This window comes from Pogonomyrmex barbatus, unplaced genomic scaffold (genome assembly GCF_055798465.1).
Source record: "Pogonomyrmex barbatus isolate J1 unplaced genomic scaffold, ASM5579846v1 scaffold8, whole genome shotgun sequence".
NCBI classification, from domain to species: Eukaryota; Metazoa; Arthropoda; class Insecta; order Hymenoptera; family Formicidae; genus Pogonomyrmex; species Pogonomyrmex barbatus.
This window is the reverse complement of record NW_028297182.1, coordinates 1229681-1253436: the sequence shown is the minus strand read 5'-3', so window position 1 is coordinate 1253436 and position 23756 is coordinate 1229681. Positions and strand designations below refer to the sequence as shown.

The window sequence follows — 23756 nt, the reverse complement described above, 5'->3', positions numbered from 1 at the left end:
TATATATATATATATATATATCATGATGTGAATTGATTACACTGCATTATATCAATAATGACATAACGTGACATATCGCACCTTGTGTTATAAGGATTCTTGGTGACGCCAAATAGACAATTACTGCTTTCCCACCACATTGCCAATTCTGAAACATTTGTCAACGCCAGAGGTATGGCCCCAGCTGACCTCATTAACCTTATCACATCTGCATCTTTCTCAACGACGGTGTTTTTACGAATAACTAAACCGGCCGTTTGCTGCATGTTTTCGATCGCGATACAGTCCTGGCAATTAGAAAAATGGCATTCTTAGATTATAATCATATAATCATATCAACAAATAATAAAAAGTGAAACAAATAATTATTTGATGTCTCTCGTCAACTCTAATAAAATTGAAAGATGAATAAAATAAGAAGCAGGAATTACTTTGGTGGTAAAGGGCACACCGAACAATGGTTTTTCCTTGGCCAGAAACTCCACGGACGGGGCGTCCTGTGATTTCAACAGTTCGTCGCATTTTCTCGCTTCTTTCAACGCTTCCTCAAAGCGTTCCGCTACTACACAGTTGAGTATTGGTTGTATTTCTTTTATTCTTTCTATGTACGAAGATACTACATCTTCCGAAGTTAACTACGAATAATAAACAATAATGTGAGTAACTTAGGCGACAAGCGGATGTGCGTGACACGTGACATAGATACTTAAGCTTGTAGCTTACGTCACTTTATTAATGTATTTATGACTATGCAGGTTCAATTATTTTATATGCATTAAAGAAATAATGAATAAAACATAAAGATATAAAAAAAGATCTTCGTGTGCGATTTAGTGTGTGTTTATTGTGTTTAAAATAAGCATTGTAATGCCATTCGTCATTCATGACTAGTATGCAAGATAAAATTTCACTTTGTTGTATCAGATAATTCAAAAGATGAAGGATAATTACAAGATCGAGTGTAGATAAGCTTTATCAGATTTCAAGTTGTTTTGACATTTATCAAACATTCGCGAAATTCGATAAATAGCTTCAAAAGACTTACCTGTCGGTTTCGAATTTTTAACGCTAAAGCAGTCGCGCTGTGCAACAGAGTTAAATCTTTGATAGGTGGTTGAGATTCCGCCGGTCCTCTGACAAAGGCAATTAACAGTGATATCCCTCTCACAATCAGTTCTAACAAGCGATGAAACACGCTCAGGATCTGTCGAGTTTGCATCTTGCTTCAGGTTCGCTCTTCAGTCGTCATTCACCAGTCGGGAGAAAAAAATATAAATCTGTAATTCTGTAATGATTTTAACGATTAAAATCGTCTATCGTACACCTAGCATATTCATGCGTCATTCATAAAAAAAAAAAAAAAAAAAAAAATGCAACAGCAACAGCAACTTTTGCACCACATACCAAGATTAAAAATATACGATTTAAAAATTGAAGATTAATATTAAAAATTGTTTTTAATTTAATTTCACAAATATTCGTACGCCAAAATAAAATAAAATAAAATTCATTTATGCAAATTCCCCTCATATCGAGGAAAAATAAGTTTATTTATTTGTTTATAAGTTTATATAAGTTTATTTATTTCAGTTATAACGCAAAACATAGTTATATAAAGAAAAATATTGCGTTCCAATCGGTTTTGTTGTATAAAAATTATATAAATGCGCATCCGAAAGGACAAAACACTACGTATTTCCATAACATCGATTCTATAACGATCATAATAACGACGCATTTCAGAATTCATTATGACATGTTACACCAATCGAATGTAAATATGATTCATCATTTTGCCTTGCATAATGGTATCGTATCGAAAATTATCTCGTTATATCGCTGGTGTGTTTGATAGCTTATCGCGACCATACTAGTTTTTCTTTTAACATAAATACTAAGCTTATGTAAATCGTAAACAATAAATCACTCATGTTTTTAATATTGTTTTAGCAAAATACGGACCATTACACAATATTGCAAATTAGTGTGACAAACAATATTAAATAAGAAATTTCGTATAATTAAGTTGCAATAAGAAATTACTAAAATTACTAAAAAATAAAAGGATAATAAAATAAAAATTCTATCGTTTCGTTTTTTTTTAATTACAAATGTAAAAAAGAAAGAAAAAAAATCAAGAGTAAAAATATATATTAAGAAAGAAAAAAATATCGTCTAAGACGATAATTAAAAAAAAAAAAAAAAAAAAAAAAAAACGAAACGATAGAGTTTTTATTTTATTATCTTTTTATTTTTTATTTTAGTAATTTCTTATTACAACTTAATTATTTCGAAATTTCTTATTTAATATTGTTTGTCACACTAATTTGCAATATTGTGTAATGGTCCATATTTTGCTAAAACAATATTAAAAACATGAGTGATATTGTTACGATTTACATAAGCTTAGTATTTATGTTAAAAGGAAAACTAGTAGGTACTCGCGATAAGCTATCAAACACATCAGCGATATAACGTACTATTTTTTTTAATTAATTATTATATATTACAGAATCACACTTGCCACGTCGAAAAGAAATCGAGGAAGATACTTCAAAATTTATACTTTCTAAATTAAATATTTACACCTGTGTGAATTTACGGGAAAGAAAAAGAATTTTAGATCGAAATATCGAAAGTTGATCGATTCGGCGGAATTCTTCTCGCTCGATATCGATAGCGTCAAATTTAAAATTCCGCGAGAAGACAGAAAACGCGTGAACGCGTCCGTTTCAAAATCGCGTGATCTGCTGTGCACAGTTGCGTGCTTCCCAACAAGGATAATTTAACCGGCACGTCGGTGATAAATAAAGACTTCGTAATAGGTAAGTGACGAGACGCCCGAATCTCGCTGTATGAAAAATTACATCAATATTCACGGGCAGGCCGATTCGAGGGCCTGCCCGGGTGACTTCTGCGATATATACCGAGTGCTTACACATTTAATCCGGCGGACAACCATTAATGATGTAATCGCGGAATTACGTGTCAAGGCTGGCGGGAACAATACGGTTGAATTTAAGTAGCTTTGCAAATAACAGAATTAAAGTACGGGGCGACCGTGCGGAGCTATCGTGGAGCTAACGTGGCCGAACGTCGATACGCCGTGTCCACATTACGGATTTTAACTACCGATTTTATGTATTTGTTTGTTTGAGGGGTAAAAGTTTCGAGGCAATTTCGAAAGTGTAAATTTTCGTCCAGCAAATTAATTAGAAGTTCAAGCCGAAAGTTGAAAATTTTACGATGACCCGCCCATTATTACGCTCGCTCGCAGTTTGATAAAGTTTTAATCAATTTCTTCTAACGAGAGAGAGAGAGAGAGAGAGAGAGAGAGAGAGAGAGAGAAACTTCTAACGGAAAATCTATGGGAATTATGTTGAAATAAATTTTTACGAGCGATAATAATTTAATACGTTAAAACAAGATTTCACGGTAAAATTTCGCGGCGGGAGATCTTTCATTCAGAAAAATTAAACTCGAGGGACTTCGATTTCGCGCAGCTTCTTAATCTCATGTGATAAAATGTATACACTGCATAAAATGATGGCATAAAATGTATACATTGCATATCGCGCGTCTGGTTTATTATCATATTTTAAATGTCATCTCGGCATACGCGACACGAACCGCTTATACAAGGCTATTTCGTGTGATCAAGATACGTATACACAAAATTATGAGATCGCTACGAAATTTACACGTAGAACGAACGAGCGGAATTAAATTTGCCATATTAAAAATCTTACATTTGATATGTCATTTATAAAAATCTGATGCACATCCCATCTTGATATTTTATTTGTTAACAAATATCAATCTACGTTATGTTTATACCTCAGATGTATGAAAAAAATAAATTTTACACGTACGTTTATCTTATTAAAAAACAAAGCGAAATGTTACTTTATTACTCATAATTCTTTGAAATTGTGGAACTTTTACATTATATTAAGTACACTATTATTTCGCAAACTGTAATATAATTTACCGTTATTATAAAATAATTCAACATTAAAGAAGTAAAAATAAAAATATGTGATGTGTAAAAAATAAGATGTGTGCGTAAAAATAACAAATGTGATTCATAATTTGGAATTTTTATGCACAAACAGTTTTAAATATTCTTTCGGAATTCATAATCATTGAAAATAGATATAATAATTTTCTTTTAAAATTACAATATTTATTATGTTTATGTTGAAATAAATAAGTTTTATTTATGCAATCGATAAATTAACACAAATAAATGAAAATTATTTTTTAACTTTACATTTTAAAAAAATATGCATTCGCACTAGCTTGAACATATCATAAAATTTATTATGTCATTTATTATATAGCAATACAAATTCCCTGTTACAGTCATAAGTCTCACGAGAAGAGATACAATTTGACAAGTTAAATATTACTTTAAATATTACTTTACAGTTATAGATTACGTCATAGTTATAAATGAAAAAGAAGAAAAAGAAGACAATTTTTACAACTAAGACTGTATTGTTTACATACAGAGAAGAGTTTATCTGAATGATGCGCTCTACTCTACTAAAACATGAATTATTAATATATACTAATGTCACGATTTAAAAATACTTCTGACAGACTTCTACACAGGTGAAAGACAAGATAGGAAACATAAAGCGTATAATATGTAAAGATTTTGACAAATGTAGCCAATTTTTTGACAAATCGCTTTTTTTCAGAAGTAAACAAATACATGAAAAATATTTATAGAGATTAATTTATGGAGATATCGTTATTAAAAAAGCATCAGAATATCTAAAAAGATTCTGATATATAACGGAAATTATATACAGAATGTCTCAAAATTTGAGGATAATACAATGCAGTGTAAAAATTCGTGAAAAATTACATAATGTAAGTGTATGCTATTTTTTTCGAGAAATAAATTTTTTTAAGTGGCAATGTTTTGTTTAATATTGATGATCGCAAAATTTCTGATAACTAATACCATTATTTTTATACGACACACGAATTAATGACTTCTTAATTGTTTATGATTATACTCTTCATAAGAATTTATTTATAAAAAATTTAAAAAAAATGACATGTGCACTTTAATTATTTAATTTTTAAAAAATCGTATTCTCGAATTTTGTAACATCTTATATGTGTGTGAATATATATATATATATATATATATTTTTTTTTTTTCGTTTTAAATAAATTTTTTAAATAAAATAATAATAATTTTCTTGGTTATCAGCGATGATTTCTCTTAATACGATTTCTTTTTTTTCCCCGGTATTAAACGTACGTCTTTCACAGCCATATTTTTCTTATCCCAAGCTACTTCTTGGCACGTAGACACAATAAAGAAAACAACAAGAACGCTACGTTACGCCTTGTTACGTATCGAATTTTCTATGAAACGTTCTCATGAAATTTCTATGAACGTCTCAGCCAACATTATTTACGATACAAGAGTAAAACCGGGGATTATTTAATTTAGGCTAAATTAATTCGGTTGGGCCGTTAGGCGATCGATGCGACGATGTTATCAAGATTGGCGAATCGTCCGACTAGCAACCCATCCTTGCGCTCAATTGTACTATAATAGAGGAAGGAATCGACTACTACGTGCAATTAATTAATCAAGGTTGTTAAACAAAAAAAAAAAAAAACGCGGACGAGGGGAAGATAGAGACGGTCGAGGGAAAAAAAGTACGAAGCGTGTCACGATGAAGTAACGCATCGTTGACATGTGTGTTTCCCCTTCCCCCCCCCCCCCCCACTAAGGCTCTATTAACGTTAATGACAGCTTTCCTCTATTCTTCGACCGACTTTTAAACGCACATTTGACTTACATTTTACTTTTAGAAAAAATTTAAAAAACTATTTCTTTTAATTGGTTCAACAACCTTTGTGAGGTATGTAAAGATCAAAAGACGCGACTTTACAGGAAAGCATTTCGAAGATTCTGATGCTATTTAGCGTCATAACTTCGCATTCCTTGCGATGATTCATCCTCTTTTTTTCTTTGTTTACTTCAAGTCGAGCCTGCAAGTAGAAAATAAGAAGTCGAATACGAACAATCCAAAAATACGTTTTGTTTTTTTTTTTTTTGTTATTTCTTCCAATTTGCTTTATTTCACAAGAAGTTTAGCTCTTTTTTTCCACTTGTTTAAGTTAATTAGCTTGCTTAAGTTATTTAGACGCGTTCAGAGATCATTTTACACAATTCAGAATATACAGGGAGTAAATTAATTAAAAAAAAAAATAATAACGTATGCGTAAAATAAAATCGATATATTTGACCATTTTTAATTGAGCTGAAATTTTCAGCTCATATTCTGAATTTTTTTATCGATAAAAGTGCCTCTAAGAGTGGCTTCCTAATAAACAAAGTGACATCAAATAATGTTCCACTGACATTTTATTAACATTAGAAATGTTATTGAGACGTTAGTAAAATGTTATTTGACAACACTTTGCTCATTGTTAGAAGCCTGCTGATTGGCTGTGAATCACATTTAGAGACACTTTTATATCAAGGATCCTTTTAAAAAAAAGATATTCAAAATATTTCTACAGGAGAATCTTTCTCATCTTTAAGCCGTTTGACCTACAACTACACGCCGGCCGTTGACATTCACCTAATTTGACGTTCTCTCTAGTCGACGACTCTTCACGACGAGCTCTGTACTCTACTTCTGCCGGCGGAAGATATTCGTTTACCTGTGTGTTCGTCGAAAAAATATCTCGGAACGGTGCTCAGCAACGAGGCAACCGGAAATCTCGGTTCGTGGCGATGACGATGTTGTTATTTATAATTCGGAGCCGTTCGCGCGACACTTAGTTCCGTCACGTAGGTGAAGGAGCAACTGAGGAACGCAGGACAGGTAATATCGTCGTCCCGATCCTCCCGAGATTATCTCGCTCAATCTCGTTATCGCGATCCGGTCGATTCTTATCCGTGCCGCTCCCGGTGCCGAGACTCTCGCGAGCAACCTGCGAAACGCTTACGCAAATGGAGTTAATACCGGTGTGCCGCGTCAGCCAGGCGGAAAGAAAGAGAAAGAGAAAGAGAGAGAGAGAGAGAGAGAGAAAAAAGACGATCTGATCCCTCCGCGCCCTTTCCCTCCCCCCGCCCAATTTCCCGTAGATCCTACGGTGCGAGTGACACAATGGGAGTAAAAAAACTCACCGAGATGGGCGAGTGATTCAAACCGGGAGGCATCGACGGTATCCTGGTTTGTAACGCTTCTTCTCTCTTCCCTCTTGTCTCCCTCGAAGATCGAGAGACGGCCGTCAATTTTTCCCGAGCACCGAACGTTCGACGCCGACTGCCGTCCCGACGATCGCGGCTCCGCTTTTCGCGAAAGCAACACGAACACAGTCCATCCACCCACCACCGTTCGCTATGTACATCGCGCGCGCGACTCACTTCACTCCGGACTCGAACGTTCGGCTCGCGGCCGAGCACGGCCGAGCCGGGCCGATCCGCCACGAAGCACGCGCTCGTCACGCGAACACGCGGGACAAAGGGGTTCGAGAGGTCGCAGGGGCGGTCTTAGGAACCGCCGCACCCTCGATCTCGCATCCGGCTGCGTTTACGTATATACGGTGTCCTTCGCATCCGCGAATTCAATGGATTTGGGCTACGTTCCAAAACGTTCTCTTCCGAGAAAAATTTTACTCGATGTAATATAATATAACGTTACGTTACATATATTATATGTTTCCGAGTAAAATTTTTCTGGGAGAGCATTCTGGGAGTAGTCTTGAATGATAGATTTCTGAACCGATTTAAAGGATTAAATCATAAAGGAAAAAAAAAATATTAATTTAGAAAATTAAATTTTATGTTTGGCGCTCGTAATGAAATTTAAATCTAGTTGACACAAAATCTAAAATCGAACTTTAAACTTTGTATCGTCTAGAAAATTAATTAAGCAAAAGTTAATTATAAATTTATTAACAACTTGTCACAATATATGATGTATTGTAAAATAAATAAAAGTAATTAATTGTGTATATTTGCGTGGTCGGTAAATATATAAATGATGAAATCAGTATGCTTCTTTCTTATGTAATACATTTACAAAAAATTTTCTATATACAATTATATATAGAATATGTTCACATATAAAAATATATAATTACCTATAATTATATATATATATATATATATATATATTTATATATACTCATGTGTAATTCATATATTTATTTAATTTATATATAATTACATAATTATATTATCACTTAAGCATAAAAGATTTTTGCAAAGTAATATTTATCCTCAGTAAATCTTGATCTTTCTTGTCACAATACAATTATCATGTCAAAACCATTCAAAGAAACATTATAAATGTTTAAGGAATACTCGAACGTTAAGGTTCGTAAAGCGTGCAAATATCCTAGTAAAACATTTTTTCGCATTTAAACGTTTCCAAAACGTATAAACGTGTAACATTTTTGAATCTAGCGCTCACATGTTTACGTTCTTATAATTGAAAAACGTTTCTCAAACGTTTACATAACGTTTGTGTACATAAACGTTGGTGAGGCACATTATTTTTTCATGATAATATTTTTTATCAATATCTCTATATATCACTCAAGTCTTATTTCCTATTTATAGAAGTTCTCTTCGCTTTCGTGAGTCAATAAATAATTTTCAATAAGTCAATAAGTAATAAAAAATTTGGAAAAAACCACTTCAAAGTAAACCGGTTCAAAGTAATATGTTAAACCTGCGGGCTCAAGGTACACGATAAGATACGGCCTTGTCGCGGTGCATGAAGTTGGCCGCGAGACGGAGCAGCTGGATGAGACCGATCCGAGACCTAACCTCCAAAACGTGACCGCTCTCGTCGGCCGGATCCCGAGCGATTTTCGAGGCCATTTAATCCTTCCGGCGGGGCGCACGCGTGTGTTCGAGTACGAGTGACATACATCGTGATATTCGACGCGTGCTTCTGCACGTCGGACGTTAATTGCCCCGAGCCTCTCTCGGCGATTGACGCGCATATAAGCTTATGCCTTGTCAGACCGCTGGAGGAAATAATCTAAATTCGGGATACTTAGTTCGTACATTTCGGATATGTCACGAACAAGGGTTGAAATAAATATCATTTTGGTGAGTTTCGATGTTACAATCGGGCGAAAATGATTTTTACATTTACTCGCCATAATTCCCAAGAAAAGTCATCGAGGAACACTTTTTTTTCTACCAGAAAAGTGAGAGTCGAAGAATATATCGAGTTGAGATTGTCATATGTGCATCGTTAAATATTTTATATATGTTGTAGCACATTAATATATTATATATATATATATATATATAAAGATAAAATCAGAGAGATAAGAGAAGAATATGATTATAATTGGATTTCCAATAATGAAATTATTTATCATCGATTTATCAATAATTATTTGTTTTGTATATTTATTGATAAAAAAAATAAGATGATACGATGATAAGATGATCTTACATCGAGTATATGTATATATATATATTTTTTTTTAATTTAAAAAAAATTATCAAGAAACTTTTGTACTTGCACTTTGTAATGTAGAAAATGAAAGTACATTTCCAATCTACGATAAATAATTAAATCTTCTTATTACAGTTTAATTTAAGTGTTATTTTATAAAGTATTAAAGAAATAAAATTATTGATACTAAAAGTTAATAATTTATAAAATGTTAAATAAAATGAAAAAGATCTTTTCTTGGAAAAGAAACTATAAGCTCCCGCTTTTTTTTCTTAGATATTAAAAATATTTTCTATTTTCGTGCGCTTGTCTTTTATTATCACGCAAATATTTCAAGTGCAAATGACTTCATTTGACGCATATTCACGCGTGTCAGGAGAGCCCACGATTGAACTTGGTTGAAAGACCTGTTCTAGTGTAAACAGCACTTGCTTATGGGGGGGGGGGGGGGGGAAAGATATATAAGGTACGTGTTTATAAGGGCACGATCGTGAGACTGGTATTGAAAGATCCATAAATAACGAGGGTTTAAACAAAATCAATACTATCCGCAGAATTAATCTAACAACATTCCGCCTTTTAACTCGTAGCTATTCTCTTTTAAATGTAGATGGTATAAGCGTTTAAATAAATATGATACGGGGGGGGATACCTCTCACGGTTAATATTTCGACCAAGACCCCGAGTAGTCCGAAGGCAGAAGGCCGCCTGTAGACGAGATAAAGCGCACTTAAGCTCGCTCTCTCTCTCCTGGAAGCCGTAGCGGAATGTCGAATGTCGCGTCGCGACCACTTCTAATCACTCAACAAACAGTGTTTAATGCTCCGCGCAATTTTATTATTATTCCTGTGTCAGCGAGAATACCGCGAGGGCTTTCATACGTCACGAACGAAATCGAAGTCTCGCGGCGCTCTCAATCAGTTTTAAGATATTAAGGTATTTTGGATGTTGTTTGTTTCCTTGAGCTTTAAGCACAGCGGGGGAGGGAGGGAGGAGAGGGTTCGCTTTCTCTATGCGGGAAGTAAACGTTAGAATACTTACTTTTAATTATACTTTACAATTTTTTTCTTCCTTCGCGCTTGCCTTGATACCAGTTACACAAGTTTTTATGAGAAAAAGAGATTATTAAGAGATGCATACTTATAAATTTTCTCAAACTTTGTTAAATGCTTGTTGTTTTATTTTACTGTATCGATTAAGATGATTAACTACCTTATGATGTTACGATGACTTTTTTTATGATGTGACTTTATTTTTGGAGTGATAATTTGAACAAAAGATTAAATAATTTTTTAAAGAAAATATTTTTTATGTTATTACGCAGGATTAAGAATTATAATAAAAACTATTTCTCTAAAAATTACATTTTTTAATATAATTGTTGAATTTAATTGATGTTATATTTTTTTATATTTATTTTCAATTGCAATGTTTATTTTTTTCTAAACGAAAAAAGTACGATTATATTTGTTGAAAATTATTTAAAAATATCTTAAAATTCAAAACAATTCATTCATAATAAAGATTCCATTCTATTTTAGATATTGAAAATTTTAGGAATATAGGAAAGCTGAGATTTATGGATTTAAGATAAATATTTACATAATTAATATATTTATTTTTTTTAAATTAGACACAAATAAAATTAATGGCATTTATAATTTTTTATCTAAATATTAAGATTTTTTGCAATTCTATTTTCTAATTTTGACAATTCGCCAAATTCGATATTACGATTAAATTTAAGTTTTGTGTTATGTTAACGTTTATATATCGCAAAGGGCAACCAAAATTGTGTGGAGAAAGTGTGTGGAGAAAGCAATTGAGAGCAAATGCATGAGTCGTGTCTTAAGACGTCTCGCTTTCTAAATTTGTGAACCATGCAATGCAAATGGATGACGATGGTGGCGTTTCACGATGATGATTCGTGTGTAATGTGATAATATACAAGTCTTTATGAGTTTTCGATTTTAAGTGTCATGATATGTTTGACAATGAATGTGTAACAAAAAATTTGATTTACCAAAAGAGTAAGAACTGTAATTCATCTAATTTAGCAATGTTTAATTACATTTTTAATATTTTCAGAATATTTTATCTGTTTTCGAAATATTTCATAATACCTAAAAATATAATTAATAGAATAATGTTTTATATTTGTATTTGACATTTTGCGAATAATATTTAGATATAAAGAATTACACATGTAACATCCAGATTTCGTTTGTTTTAATTTCCAAAATATAAAATTGTGATATTTTTAAAATCACAATTAATTGATATTTTTAATATGTAAAAATTCATTGTAATAACTATTCGGTTATAATTTCGGGTGTAAATGTAAAAATATCGTAATTATTACGATAGCGTCTTAACAAATTATTAAATTATTAATTATTAATTATTAATTTTTCACGAAATGATCATTTCGTAAAAATAATTATTTGCTTTGTAATTCTTTTGTATGTGGCAGAACTCAACCAGATAGACTATGGGGTCTTTATCGGAACATATGTGACGAAGCATAACGGTTTTACATTCTGATTTTCCATCTTCGAAAGGAAACTCATGGAATCAAAGAAAAGGAACGATTCTTCGGGGACCCGAGCGAGAAAGGAAAAAGATAGATTTCGGAGTTATAGCACTGATGATATACAAGACAAAATGAAGAAAATCGACGTAAAAACGTCTTCACCTACGAGTCTGTTGGCCAAGAACACCGTTGTAATGTTGCCCACCGAAATCATTAGACCCGGTCAAAGCGAGCAAGTGAAAGTGAAAACCGAGACAGTGTCGTCATCCGGATCTGCTACCGGTAAGAACATGTGATTTTTTTTTTTTTTTTTTAAAGCGTTTAGTTCCTTCAATCAATCGAAATAGAAGCCGTAATACCGCAAGTCATACTTTCTACTGTGTATACTTCGAGAAACGAAGGCGAACCGCGCGAAAGCGTAAAAGAGCGCGCGCGAGGAAGAGCGTAAAAAAAAAAAAAAAAAAAAAACGCGCAACATATAATCCCAAATATCTTTTTATTATATTTTTCCAAAAGGAGTGTCTGAAATTCCCCGATAAAATACCAAAAGGCGCGACGTTCCCGGTTATATGTAAAAAAAATTTGTCGTGTCGTGCCGAAGTAATTTCGTTTGCAAAAATTCCGACCGTGTCCGCGCCACCTCCCCCCTCCTCCCCTCCCCCCTCCCCCCCCGTTTCGGCGGTGCTTTCGTTGTCGGTGCTAATCAAATGACGCACTTCGTTTAATCGATTGATCGAATGATCGATGGACCTCCTCTCCGACCTTCTCTCCGGCGTTGATCTCGATACGCGGAGAAGCGCGCTCCGACTGGCGGGAGATCCTGCGTGTTGAGCTGAGCGTCGTCGTCCATCGCCACTATATTGATCTACCTGTCTCAGGGTTATATTCGGCCGCGTGTTTCAGCGCAGTACCCTCTGGTCCTTCACCACGAGATCACCGGAATCTAGTCTCTCTCTCTCTCTCTCTCTCTTTCTCTCTCTCTCTCTCTCTCTCTCTCTCTGTCTCTCTCTCTCGCGTTTCTCATCGCCGATAAGACCCGCGATTCGCATCGCGCATCCGTCCCAGTTTCCACGAGCAAAAAAACTAGTGACCGGTCGCTCCTTGATGATGTAGATGATCACCTCGTCACCTCCTCCTCGGATACATCCGGTATTAGATGAACGATTCGAGCACACATCCGAGTCCGCCGCGCGCGTTTACCTCATCGCACACGGGCGATGCATAATTAAGAAATCGTTCTCCTCAGAATTCTCTCGTCTCCTCATTATTAATACGACGAATCGATGGTGGCCCCGAGCTAAGCGAGCTGCTCTTTGCCGAAGCCGATTTAGCTAAATAGTGAGGGAAGACTTTACGTTACCAGTTCACTTTGTGTTACTCGCTTCCTTTAGTCCGATGTACTTTAATGTGTGAATATCTGTTTTACGGCAGGGTATCTTCCAAAGATCGTTTGTTTCTTTTATTATGATAAATCTTTTTTTACGAAGATTTGATCTAAAGTTCTTTCGGATTATTGCAAGACGTTGATAAAGAATCTCTTTGGCTCCAATTGTTTTTTTTTTTTTATATCCCGAGGTGTTATATAACTTGTGCTAAATTAAAATCAAGATTGAAGTTTTTTTTTTTTATGAAATTTATTTTTAAAAATGAACAAACGTGTGATATCAATATTGTAATGTATTAATTGTAATTTGAAATTTATAAAAAAATATACGATGAAATGAGTGAGAGAAAAGGGGAGAACTTGATAAAAATTCTAAAAATATGACTAGGAATTTTATTTTCATAATATCATTTGAAATTAAATTGAATGAAAAAAAAAATATATATATATATATATATATATATATATATATAAGATATTGAATGTCAAACAGTTATCGGCACATCAAATATTAAAAATTTTTAATCGGTGATGACGAATGCGAATATTTACAAATCTGATTAAAGTTAAATTTACACGATATTTTCGTCTCTCATAAATGAGCTAATTGCTTATAATTACATTTTAACTAGTTTTAATTGGTTTTCACGGTAGTCGAAGCGTCGATACATAAGTTTGCGCAATACATACATATGTATATATTACATTTTCTCTATCGTCGTCTACACCGTATCATGTTATCGATATCCGTCCTACCCGTGACATTATTACGTCTTTAATGTTCGACGCCATTAATACGTTTCGTTCGCCGTTTCTTTGAAAAGCAAACCTTGTTTACCTTCTGCCCTGCTTATTTCTCCGTTTTATTATCTCTCCGTGTTAAACGCGTTAAGAAAATTCAATTTTTCAATGTTGTCAAGGCAAACTCCACGAATTGTGACGTATTCTGAAAGCTTCATCGCGCTTTCGCGTTTTTTTTTTTGCAAAGAAGCAAATGCAAAAATGATCGTGTCCCCGCGATTCCTGTCGTTCCGATGAAAAAATGCCACGATGCTGCGGCGCTTCTTTGGTTTCCGCCGCGGATGGCGATGGGTCTCCGCAGAGCCTCGGTCTGCGGATCCAGGACGGTTAGTAATTAGTATAATTGCCAATTAATCTATTTTCGCATTTACGTGCACGCGCACGTGCACGTGTACGTTGTAGATAAATGGCGCCCTTATGCTCCAGGCCACTAATTTGCAATGCGTAGCTCGAGCGAACGAGGACGATGTCGATAGAGGGGAAAACAAATTTTCAAACACCAACAATGTTTTCTTTGTAACTTGTAAACTTTGTTACAAAAAAATTATGACGCGTGTTAAAAATTAAAAAAAAAATGTAATATAACTGAAAATTTATTTAAAGAACTTAACTGAAATATTAAAGACGTTGTAATTGCGGATCGTTAATGAATGAGTTAATTATTAAATTAAATAATTGGATAAAATAAATTGTTTAATAGTCTCTGATAAATTTAGATTTATATATCTCTAAATATGTTGCCGCAATTTACATGGATGAAAGATATAACAAAACAGCAGCGATGAATCTTTATTTTCGATTTTTTTTTTTTTTATAGGAAACCCACGGAATAAGACGGCTTTAGCACCGGGGCATAGTTTGATGGATTGGATTCGTCTGGGTAATTCAGGAGTCGATTTAACCGGAGTCGGTGGTGTACCACGAGTCGTAACATTATCCGAACTTGCTAATCATAACAAGCAAACCGACGCTTGGATTGCAATCCGAGGTTTGTTTATTTTTGCACTTTGTGTCTGTTAAAAGAAGGGACTCTTTGCCATCGGCAATTATTTACGAATAATAATAATAATTAACATAATTAACATAATTAACAGTATGTCGCTTATAATATATATAATATGTTATAATGATATGTTGTTTATATAAAATGATTTAGCTAAACGTGAAGTGAATTTGCAACGCTAAATAGTTAAGTCAGATTACTTAATTACTCAATTGATAATCAAAATCACTTTGATTGCTAGCATGATTTATACAAAGTGATTAAATTTCTTATCGCTGATTAACTCATGAATTTGAAATTGCTTAATTTTTACCTCAGAATTTTCATTTCGATTGCAGGAGTGGTATTCAATGTTACGCGTTATATGGACTTCCATCCGGGTGGAGTGGACGAGTTGATGAGAGGCGTCGGGAAAGACGCCACGAAGTTATTTGAAAACGTAAGAACCTCTACTTTCTCATCGCACGATTTACGTCACTATATCATTTTCGCTAAGCGGTAATTATTTTTATGTACCCGTAGATCGTTAATTCCAGGTGCACGCTTGGGTGAATTATCAAAGCATTTTACAAAAATGCATCGTGGGTAGATTAAATCGCGGTACTTCTTCCACTTCGAGCACTTCCTCCGTTACGGAAAGGTCGATTACAAGCGCGAATAACTGTTTATCTGTAACATTAGGTCGAAGCAAATGTGCCACCAGTGAGTACTCATTGTTATCAGTTGCACTCTAGTGTTTTTTAAATTATCTATATTTAGAGAACCATTGCTGAATTAATAAATCATAGATACTGGCTCATTATAGAGCTCATGCATAAGTTTGTATTATTCTCAAGCAACACAAACTATAATAAAAGGGAATGCTTTTTTATAAATCGATAAATTTCAAAATTTCATTATTTTCCAAAGCATAATTAATATTTACATAATATTTCTAAGTTATTTTATTTATTTAAGTCTAGAGATACTCCTATTTAATTTTTTTTTAATTTATTACCGTTTGTAGTTAATACTTTTACAACTAGAATGTTGGATAAAGATAATTATAATCAATTGCAAAAATATCGAATTTATTCATGCATAAAGTTAAAATATTAAGACAATAATCATAGCAAATTTTTATTGTTTCAGCGCAAAAGACAGTTGAAAATTCGCCGGAATCATTTAATGTAAATATGGATTGGCGGCAAACATCCAATTCTATCACACTTTTTTATCAAGGTGTACGCAACTATTCGGGAGTATATTACCAATTAGAAAGGTTGAATGATTCAAAGATCATTTTTAGGCTAATTCTTGAAAAGCACATTATCATCCATGAGTTCGATTTAACTGCAGATGTAGAATGGCCGCCAATGTGTAAAAGAGATTTCGATACAATGCAGGTAAATTGTTGATTTCACTTATAAATGGTTACCATATTAGGGCATATTTCATAAATTTAAAAAAATATATCTTAAATTGCAGGTAGATTTTACGTTCACAAAGAAGATTAAAAATATCTGGAAATCTCAGGGAAGTCATACGTTATTACGAGAATCAATCACAAACAAACGCACTTACAAAGAATACGAAGTACTCAATAACACACCCCTTTGCAAACTAGTTAATTTATTAGTTTTACGTACCAAAGATTTTCTAGAACTAATTCCCGCCGGTAGACACGTAGAAGTCAAAATGGATGTAATGGGTAAGTAATAATGTAGATAATTCCAAAAAAATGTTAATTTATTGATAAAATATCTAAATATAAGTAAGATTATATTTTATCTATAAATGGAAATTGAAAATCTATATGTATAAACAGCATATATATATATATATATTTGTAAAAGTATATTATCAAAAATTGTATTAATACGATATTTGAATATGTTGCTATAGGTATGGAAGTATCAAGGTCATATACGCCTGTCCCACCGTGCCTTCATCCCGAAGATATGGCGCCAAATTACACGCCTGATTGCATTTGCTTGATGATAAAGCGATATTCAAATGGCGCACTCAGTCCGTCCATTACCAAATTACAACCTGGCCAAACTCTTATAATGAGCAATGGTTTAGGTGCCTTTGTAACCGAATCTTTCGATCGGTATCCTGTCATTCACATGCTGGCAGGTGGAACGGGTTTAACCGTGATGTTAGGAATAATTCAGCGAGCATTAGCAAGGCGCAATGTGTAAGTATTAACATTTTTGAGTAAGTATTAACATTTATTTCATTTTTGAGAACATTTTTTATTTGTAACTGTGATATAAAATGTAATATAAAGTAAAAGTCAAAAAATATAACATTAACAATACATAACAATAACAGCGAATTTAATTTGATTAATATGTTATATTAATTATTTTTGTTTAATATTAATTGATTTAACATTTTTTCCAGAAAACTAATCAATCTTCTAAATTTCAATAAGGATGAAGACAATATGTTTTATGTGGCACAGCTTGATAAAGTATCTACAGAAGAAAAGTAAGTACATATACATAAAAATGAATATATTTTAAATTTTTGCAAAGAAGAACGCACATTTATATTTAAAATATATAAATGATACAATATCATATTCTAAAAATCGTATCCATTATGAAATAATATTATATCTTTTATTCCAATCCATCTTTTATTCCAAACATAAAAAGAAATTTTATTTTAACTAGATACAGATTATTAATATCTTCGAATTTCGTCAGGTTCAAAGTTACACATATCCTTTCACAAGCAGGAGATAAATGGGAGGGTAGACGTGGTACTGTATCCGGAAAACTATTAAATGAACTGATAGGCGAGTGTTCACCGGAGGGATGCGTATTTACTTGCGGACCAAAAGGATTTATATTATCTGCGAAAAAGTACATGCATTTTTTACTTATTAAATGTATATTTCTTATAATAAGCGTCAAATAATATTTAACTTTTATTGTAAAAAAAGATTGCGTGATGTGAATTATTGAATTTATCGTTTTCAATATTTTGTTGTTTCTTAATTAATTACACATCATTCTGTTTTAGATATATTCAGACCCTTGGTTGGAAACCTGAACAAACATATTATTTCGACGACTAATCGTCTGTGCTGAAAGTATACGTACTGTATATATATTCCCTTTCCTTTCAGAAAGTCTAGAGAGCCTAATAAGATATGAAACTTGTACCTGTCGAATCATGTTTACTTAAATATTAGTACAGATGTTTTACGACAGCTGCGTGAACTGTCATTGATGTGTCTATCGCCAAGGCATATTTTTCTGAAATTACAAAGATTTTTAAGCACTTTTACTCCCATCTCCGCCCATAACGATACATTCTTAGCTGCGATACATTGTAATACTATCCATAAAATAGATATTTACATGTAATTTTGCAATATGATAACTAGAAAAACTGGAGGCAAACTCACTTCGCGATTTAGATAAACACAAGAAAAACATGTGTCTCACACAAAATATATGAAAAATCTATACGGTTCTATAGAGAACATCCTATCAGAAATGTTTTCATCTGTTACAGAAGGAAACGTTTCATTAAAAAGACTATCTTTTCATGCAGCCTAGCCTACATAACGGTCAAATTGCTATATAATTTTAATTTTACATAGTTTATTAGTCATGGAGCTATGTAATCACGTTGGGTAATATTTTCTTTTGTGAGAATTTCAAGCGCGCGTAGTGAAATGCACAATTAAATAAGATGGCAAGAAGCGCGTAATAAAAGTGAACAATTTTAAATATTGTTTCTCTTATTGTAATAGAATGTATATTTCTTTTATAGAAAGGATATTTTTAATTAGCGCATCTTGTCAAACGTCTTGTTTTTATGTAAATAAAATAAGATGATATAATTGTTCTTTGAGGAAAGATGGCATAAAATGCTGCGCACTTATACATATAAGCGTGTACGCGATATTAATTGAGAATAAATGCATATAAATGATTGAAAACTGATGATATTGTTTTTATATTAAAATATGATTATGTTATACTTATATTATATTTGTACAAATTATATAGAATATGATTTATTTCTTCATTCACTGGCGACTCTTAAATTTTCAATCAGCTTCTTATAAACAGGATCAAACTCCGGCTATGAATCAATTGCTGTCACATACATCCCGAGTTGAATTTTTATATCAATTTATATTGATTCTATTTAACGAATTATACTTAATAAAAAAACAATCTATCTTTTCTTGAGTTATAAATTTTTCTTCGCGAAAATTAATAATATCAGTTAATTTTGATCTATTCTTTATGTTGAATAATTTTACGATTACTAATCAAACTACACTGCTAGTATATTGCTAATTAAATTTTACGCTTCTAAAAATCGCTTTTGATATCATCTTTATTTCACATACACACAGAGGATATGTACATCTTTGCTCTTGACGGCAGGTTCTTTTATCTTTGCACAGTTCAAGAACTTTGCGACTAAATTTTCTCATTTCTTTCCTCCTCTCGAAGCACATCCGAGAGCGTCGTGAAAAGCGAGAAAATGTACCGCGCAGAGCGCAGAGCGCTTGCTTGTGCTTCCGCTAAATTTCTTAGGCTGAAAAACTACCGGGGAGAATCCCTCGGGTGCATCGCAGATAGGCGGAGGATGTAAATTCTCACCTTCAATCTCTCCGAGACGCTCCGCCACCCCCAATAATGTACACCGGGATATTTATCTAGGCAACCTAGAGGAAGAAGAAGGCGAGAGAGCGTAATAACGTCCCCGTTTTCCCCCCTCGCCCCCGCCTGCTCGTTCCTTCGTCGAGCGGCGAAACGGGAATTTTCACAAAAGGGCCCCGTCGACCGTTCGGCCGATAAGGGAACTTTCCATAATGCAAACTTTGCGGCCGGCTTAATTTTCCGGCGCCGAGTACAGAAGTGTCTATTGATCGCGGCAAGTTCCTCCCCGCGATATGACATAACGACATCGCGCAGGCAGGCGGCAATAAGACGAATCGTCTTTCAACCCCCCCCCCCCCCGTCGTCGACGCGACGGAAAATTATGTCACGGGCGAGGACCGACGCGCACCGCCCTGTTGGACGCTGGATCTCGCGGCTGGATCTCTTCGATCTCTTTGCGCGACCATCGCCGCGTGATGAATTTTTCGCGATGAAAGTTGCTCGGGAGCAGCGCGGCAGCTCTCTCGAAAATTTAATTCTACCCAAGCTAATTTATACTTTTGACCGAGGGCGAAGCGGTAATGCTGGAGCTGCTCGATCCTTTTGCACGGCCATCCCGCGGGACCGTTCCGCCGCGGCGAATTTTTCATCATTAGGAAAACTCGGGAACAGCTCGTGACAGCTTTTTCGAAAACTTAATACGCTCGAGTTTTATACCTTTAGTCGCGGGTGATGTTGGATCACGCCGACCCGCTCGGTCTTTTTGCATGGCCATCTCGCGCGGGACCGTCGCCGCGACGAATTTTTCATGAAGTTCGGCAAGTGGCGTGGCAAAACTCTTTCGAAAACTTAACGCGACCGACTTTTCGTTATAATTTCGGTGAAACAGACGGGCCGTTTAATAACGCGCTGTCCGAGTGTTTGCGCCTCTAAAGCTTCCTGCTCCTTCGCGTTGCCGAAACGGCGCGCGCTCGTAAATACACGCCAACCCTCGGGCTCGTCGGCGAGACGAATGTCTTCCACGGGCGAACGTGGCGCTCGCGAGGCGCGGGGGGGGGAGGGGGTGAAACCGTGTAAACCGATATCCGCGCGGTCGGTGTGCGCCCCGATATTAAAAATTAAAATTCTATATACCTAGCGCGAGCGAGCGCGACTTCACCTCATATCTCGCGCGAAAATTCCTCGTCGGCACAATGTTGGCGTGTAGCGAGAGCGAGGCACGTGCATCCCGACCTGGGGGTCTGTGCCTGAAATACTTTGGTCTTCTCGCGGGTTTTTCGAAAAAATCCGGGACACGGATAATTGGAATTGGTTCTTGGTCGGAGTCGCGTGACTCGAATTCGGTGGTGCCAGGCATCGGTCGAGCGCGATCAAAGCAAACAAATTTTTTTCGACCGACACCATTTTAAACGAAATGTTATCTTCCGAAAGTGAATAAACGAGAAAACTCGTACCTACAGGGAGGGATTCAATCCTGATTGAAATAATATTTTTCGCAAACGTTTAAAGAGAAATTTTTATACTTTTGATATGAAGAGAATTTTTACGTCCCTCTTATTTTGAATAATTTCACAGATCAACTTCTTTTGATATTATTTTATATCCAGGATATTTTTTTCGAAAGGGTTCTTATCAATTCTGTTAACACATAAATAGCAATTTTTTTTGTTCATTGCTCATCGTCAAACGCAAAGCGGGAGTTCAATTCATCAGTATAAAATACATTTTTATCCCAATTCTCTAAAATCTAGATCTAGAAATCAGATTATCTGCCTGATCTCAATTAATCGTCTCTTTAATAAATATCAATTTTCAAATTGATTGTCAATTTAATAACGTGAATTTCATATTTCAGCTTCTAAGGCTGCACTTTCGAATAATTGACGTGCAAAACGAGAAAAACGAAATATGTATAAAAATTCAAATATTCAAAGAATAAATAATTAGACACGAGATCCCCCGCCAAGAGACTTAGCTCCGTTTAATTATATTACATTTAATAGCCTTATTATTCGTATGGTGTTACACACGTGACGGTCATTATTCACTTATCATTACTTCTATTTACGCTTCCAAGAGAGTCATCCCTTCCAATTAGATTAATTATGCCGCATTCACATCGCCGTTGTTGATTACGCCTACAGGCCGTGATAAAACGTAATATTTGCGTCCGACGTTTGCGAAATTGAATTTGATCGGCATCTACGGCGGGGGTGTCCCGAGGCGATGCCCCGGCATATGTTATCGAATGCGCTGCACGCGCGATACGGTCAAACAATCGCGGGGCATCGCGACGCGAGGAAAAAAGGAGGGGGAGGGAACGGGCGGAGAGGGGGGGGGGGGGGCGGCATTATTCGCGGTTTTGCGCGAATCGATCGCGTCCGCGCGCGGCTCTTTTGACACGATCGAGATGGAAAACTCGATGGGTGCCGGGACTGAGTGCGCGAGGCGAAAAAGTTTTATCGAGGGGGGGGGGGGACGGTCGGGAGTGCTTTTTAAGGGGCTTAGTCACGTAGCGCGAGAGGTACACGAGGGAAGTTCGCAGGTGGGATATCCCTGCCGCAGAGTGTCGGCAAGTGTGCAACAGTTTGTTAACGGCACATCCGGCGGGTGCCGATAAAAACAGCTGTTAAGAGTAACGCGAACGAGGGGGACGGATAAACAAAATTACAATTTACAATGGTCGTTTCCCGTTGCCGTGGTAACCCGGTTTCTCCTCAGCGCACACACACCCACACACACTCACACCCACACACACACACACACACACACACACACACACACACACACACACACACACACACACACACACACACACACACATCATACGCACATACACATACGCACGCGCCGCACGAGAAGAATTTATGGAAAAATTTACGTTTCGTCGGCAAACGTCTTTGACATATAAAGTGCCCGCGAGTACTTTTCGCAAGTCCTTTTGGCCAATGTCGTCGCCTCCGCCGGTATCGGTATCGGTATCGGTATCGGAATTGCTATTTGCAGACGGATCCGTGAGAAGCATGAATTTATTGCGGCGCGGAATGGAAATCGGCAGCTGGATTGACACCGCGAAGTGAGCGCAAGAAAGTGCACTCGTGTTCCTCCGGGTTTCACCGAGACGAAAGAAAAGAGCTCGGTTGAAAAAAGGGAAAAGGGGCGGGAACGGTTCGTTTCGCAATTTTAATGGAACAACGCGTCGTCTGTGTTAAAAAGAAAAAAAAAAAAAAGAAGAAAGAAAGACGCAAATTTAGCGCATCGTTAAATTGGACAATGCAGTTGCATTTTAATAATAAAAAAAGGAAAGAATTTTATATTTTATTGCAACAGCAAAGTGAGGGAATATCTGCTCTGGTGAGGAATGTGACAATCTGGACAAAGTTCTCTTCATTCCCGCGCAAATCTCACGTATGTTTTAGAGAAGTAGTTTGCATAAATTGATAAGGTAATTGGATTATTATTAGGCAGCCAGACACCATGGACGGTGTGGAAACGACGAGTGAGATGAAATTGCGGATAAGAAGAATTTTAAGTTAAAAAACGAAGATCGACCTCTGTAATTCCCTCTGACCCTTCTACATCTCGACCCTGCTGAGACTCGTTTAAACCAACGTCGATAGCCTAATCCGATTCTCCATCTCCGTCTACATTATAGGGCAGGATCACGAGGAGAGATAGCGAATTGTTAGACCAGGTCGTGAACTAATTCCTATTGTTGGCGCAATTCGATATTTCTTGTATTTGCTGAAGGAACATTAGCGTTACGCTTAATCGTCATATTTCCTTGGGGAAGGCGAGTAAAGCGAAATCGTGGGATAGACGAATCTTGAATTCTAAGAAATTCCTTATTATTTTAATTTTAGCTGCATTCACATGTTTTTCTTTTTTTTTTTTTTACCACAACAACAGTAACAACATAATCGATAATCTTTAACTCAATTTTCTGTCT

The 23756-nt window shown here is 35.4% G+C and overlaps 2 protein-coding genes across 10 annotated transcripts in view; one reads left to right on the top strand and one right to left on the bottom strand.

Moving 5' to 3' along the window:
* The window catches only part of LOC105423350 (fatty-acid amide hydrolase 2), a 10166-nt gene extending 2736 nt beyond the window's left edge, over positions 1–7430 (bottom strand). Inside the window, exons 1-5 of one of the 3 annotated variants that reach the window (XM_089084110.1) lie at positions 7172–7430; positions 6703–6975; positions 1046–1285; positions 432–635; positions 82–287 (exon numbers count right to left, since the gene is read on the bottom strand). In XM_089084110.1, the coding sequence (XP_088940236.1) occupies positions 82–287; positions 432–635; positions 1046–1219 (584 nt within the window). In that variant the 5' untranslated portion in view covers positions 1220–1285; positions 6703–6975; positions 7172–7430. Of the gene's footprint in view, positions 1–81; positions 288–431; positions 636–1045; positions 1286–6620; positions 6640–6702; positions 6976–7171 lie in introns of those variants that run through there. The other 2 variants (XM_089084109.1, XM_089084111.1) reach the window with 2 other exon arrangements.
* Positions 7431–8783: 1353 nt separating this feature from the next.
* LOC105423375 (cytochrome b5 reductase 4) lies at positions 8784–19131 on the top strand. 7 transcript variants are annotated; one of them, XM_089084104.1, is made up of 11 exons: positions 8784–9109; positions 12029–12282; positions 15003–15173; positions 15527–15627; positions 15725–15890; positions 16320–16573; positions 16656–16878; positions 17073–17367; positions 17577–17663; positions 17885–18043; positions 18204–19131. In XM_089084104.1, the coding sequence occupies exons 2-11, from the start codon at positions 12036–12038 to the stop codon at positions 18256–18258; spliced, it is 1758 nt and encodes a 585-aa protein (XP_088940230.1). In that variant the 5' UTR covers positions 8784–9109; positions 12029–12035; the 3' UTR covers positions 18259–19131. The 7 variants fall into 7 exon arrangements, with proteins under 7 accessions (XP_088940230.1, XP_088940229.1, XP_088940233.1 ...); XM_089084103.1 differs by having other exon boundaries at positions 11941–12282; XM_089084107.1 differs by lacking the exons at positions 8784–9109; positions 12029–12282 and adding exons at positions 12893–12946; positions 14305–14511.
* Positions 19132–23756: the final 4625 nt, after the last annotated feature.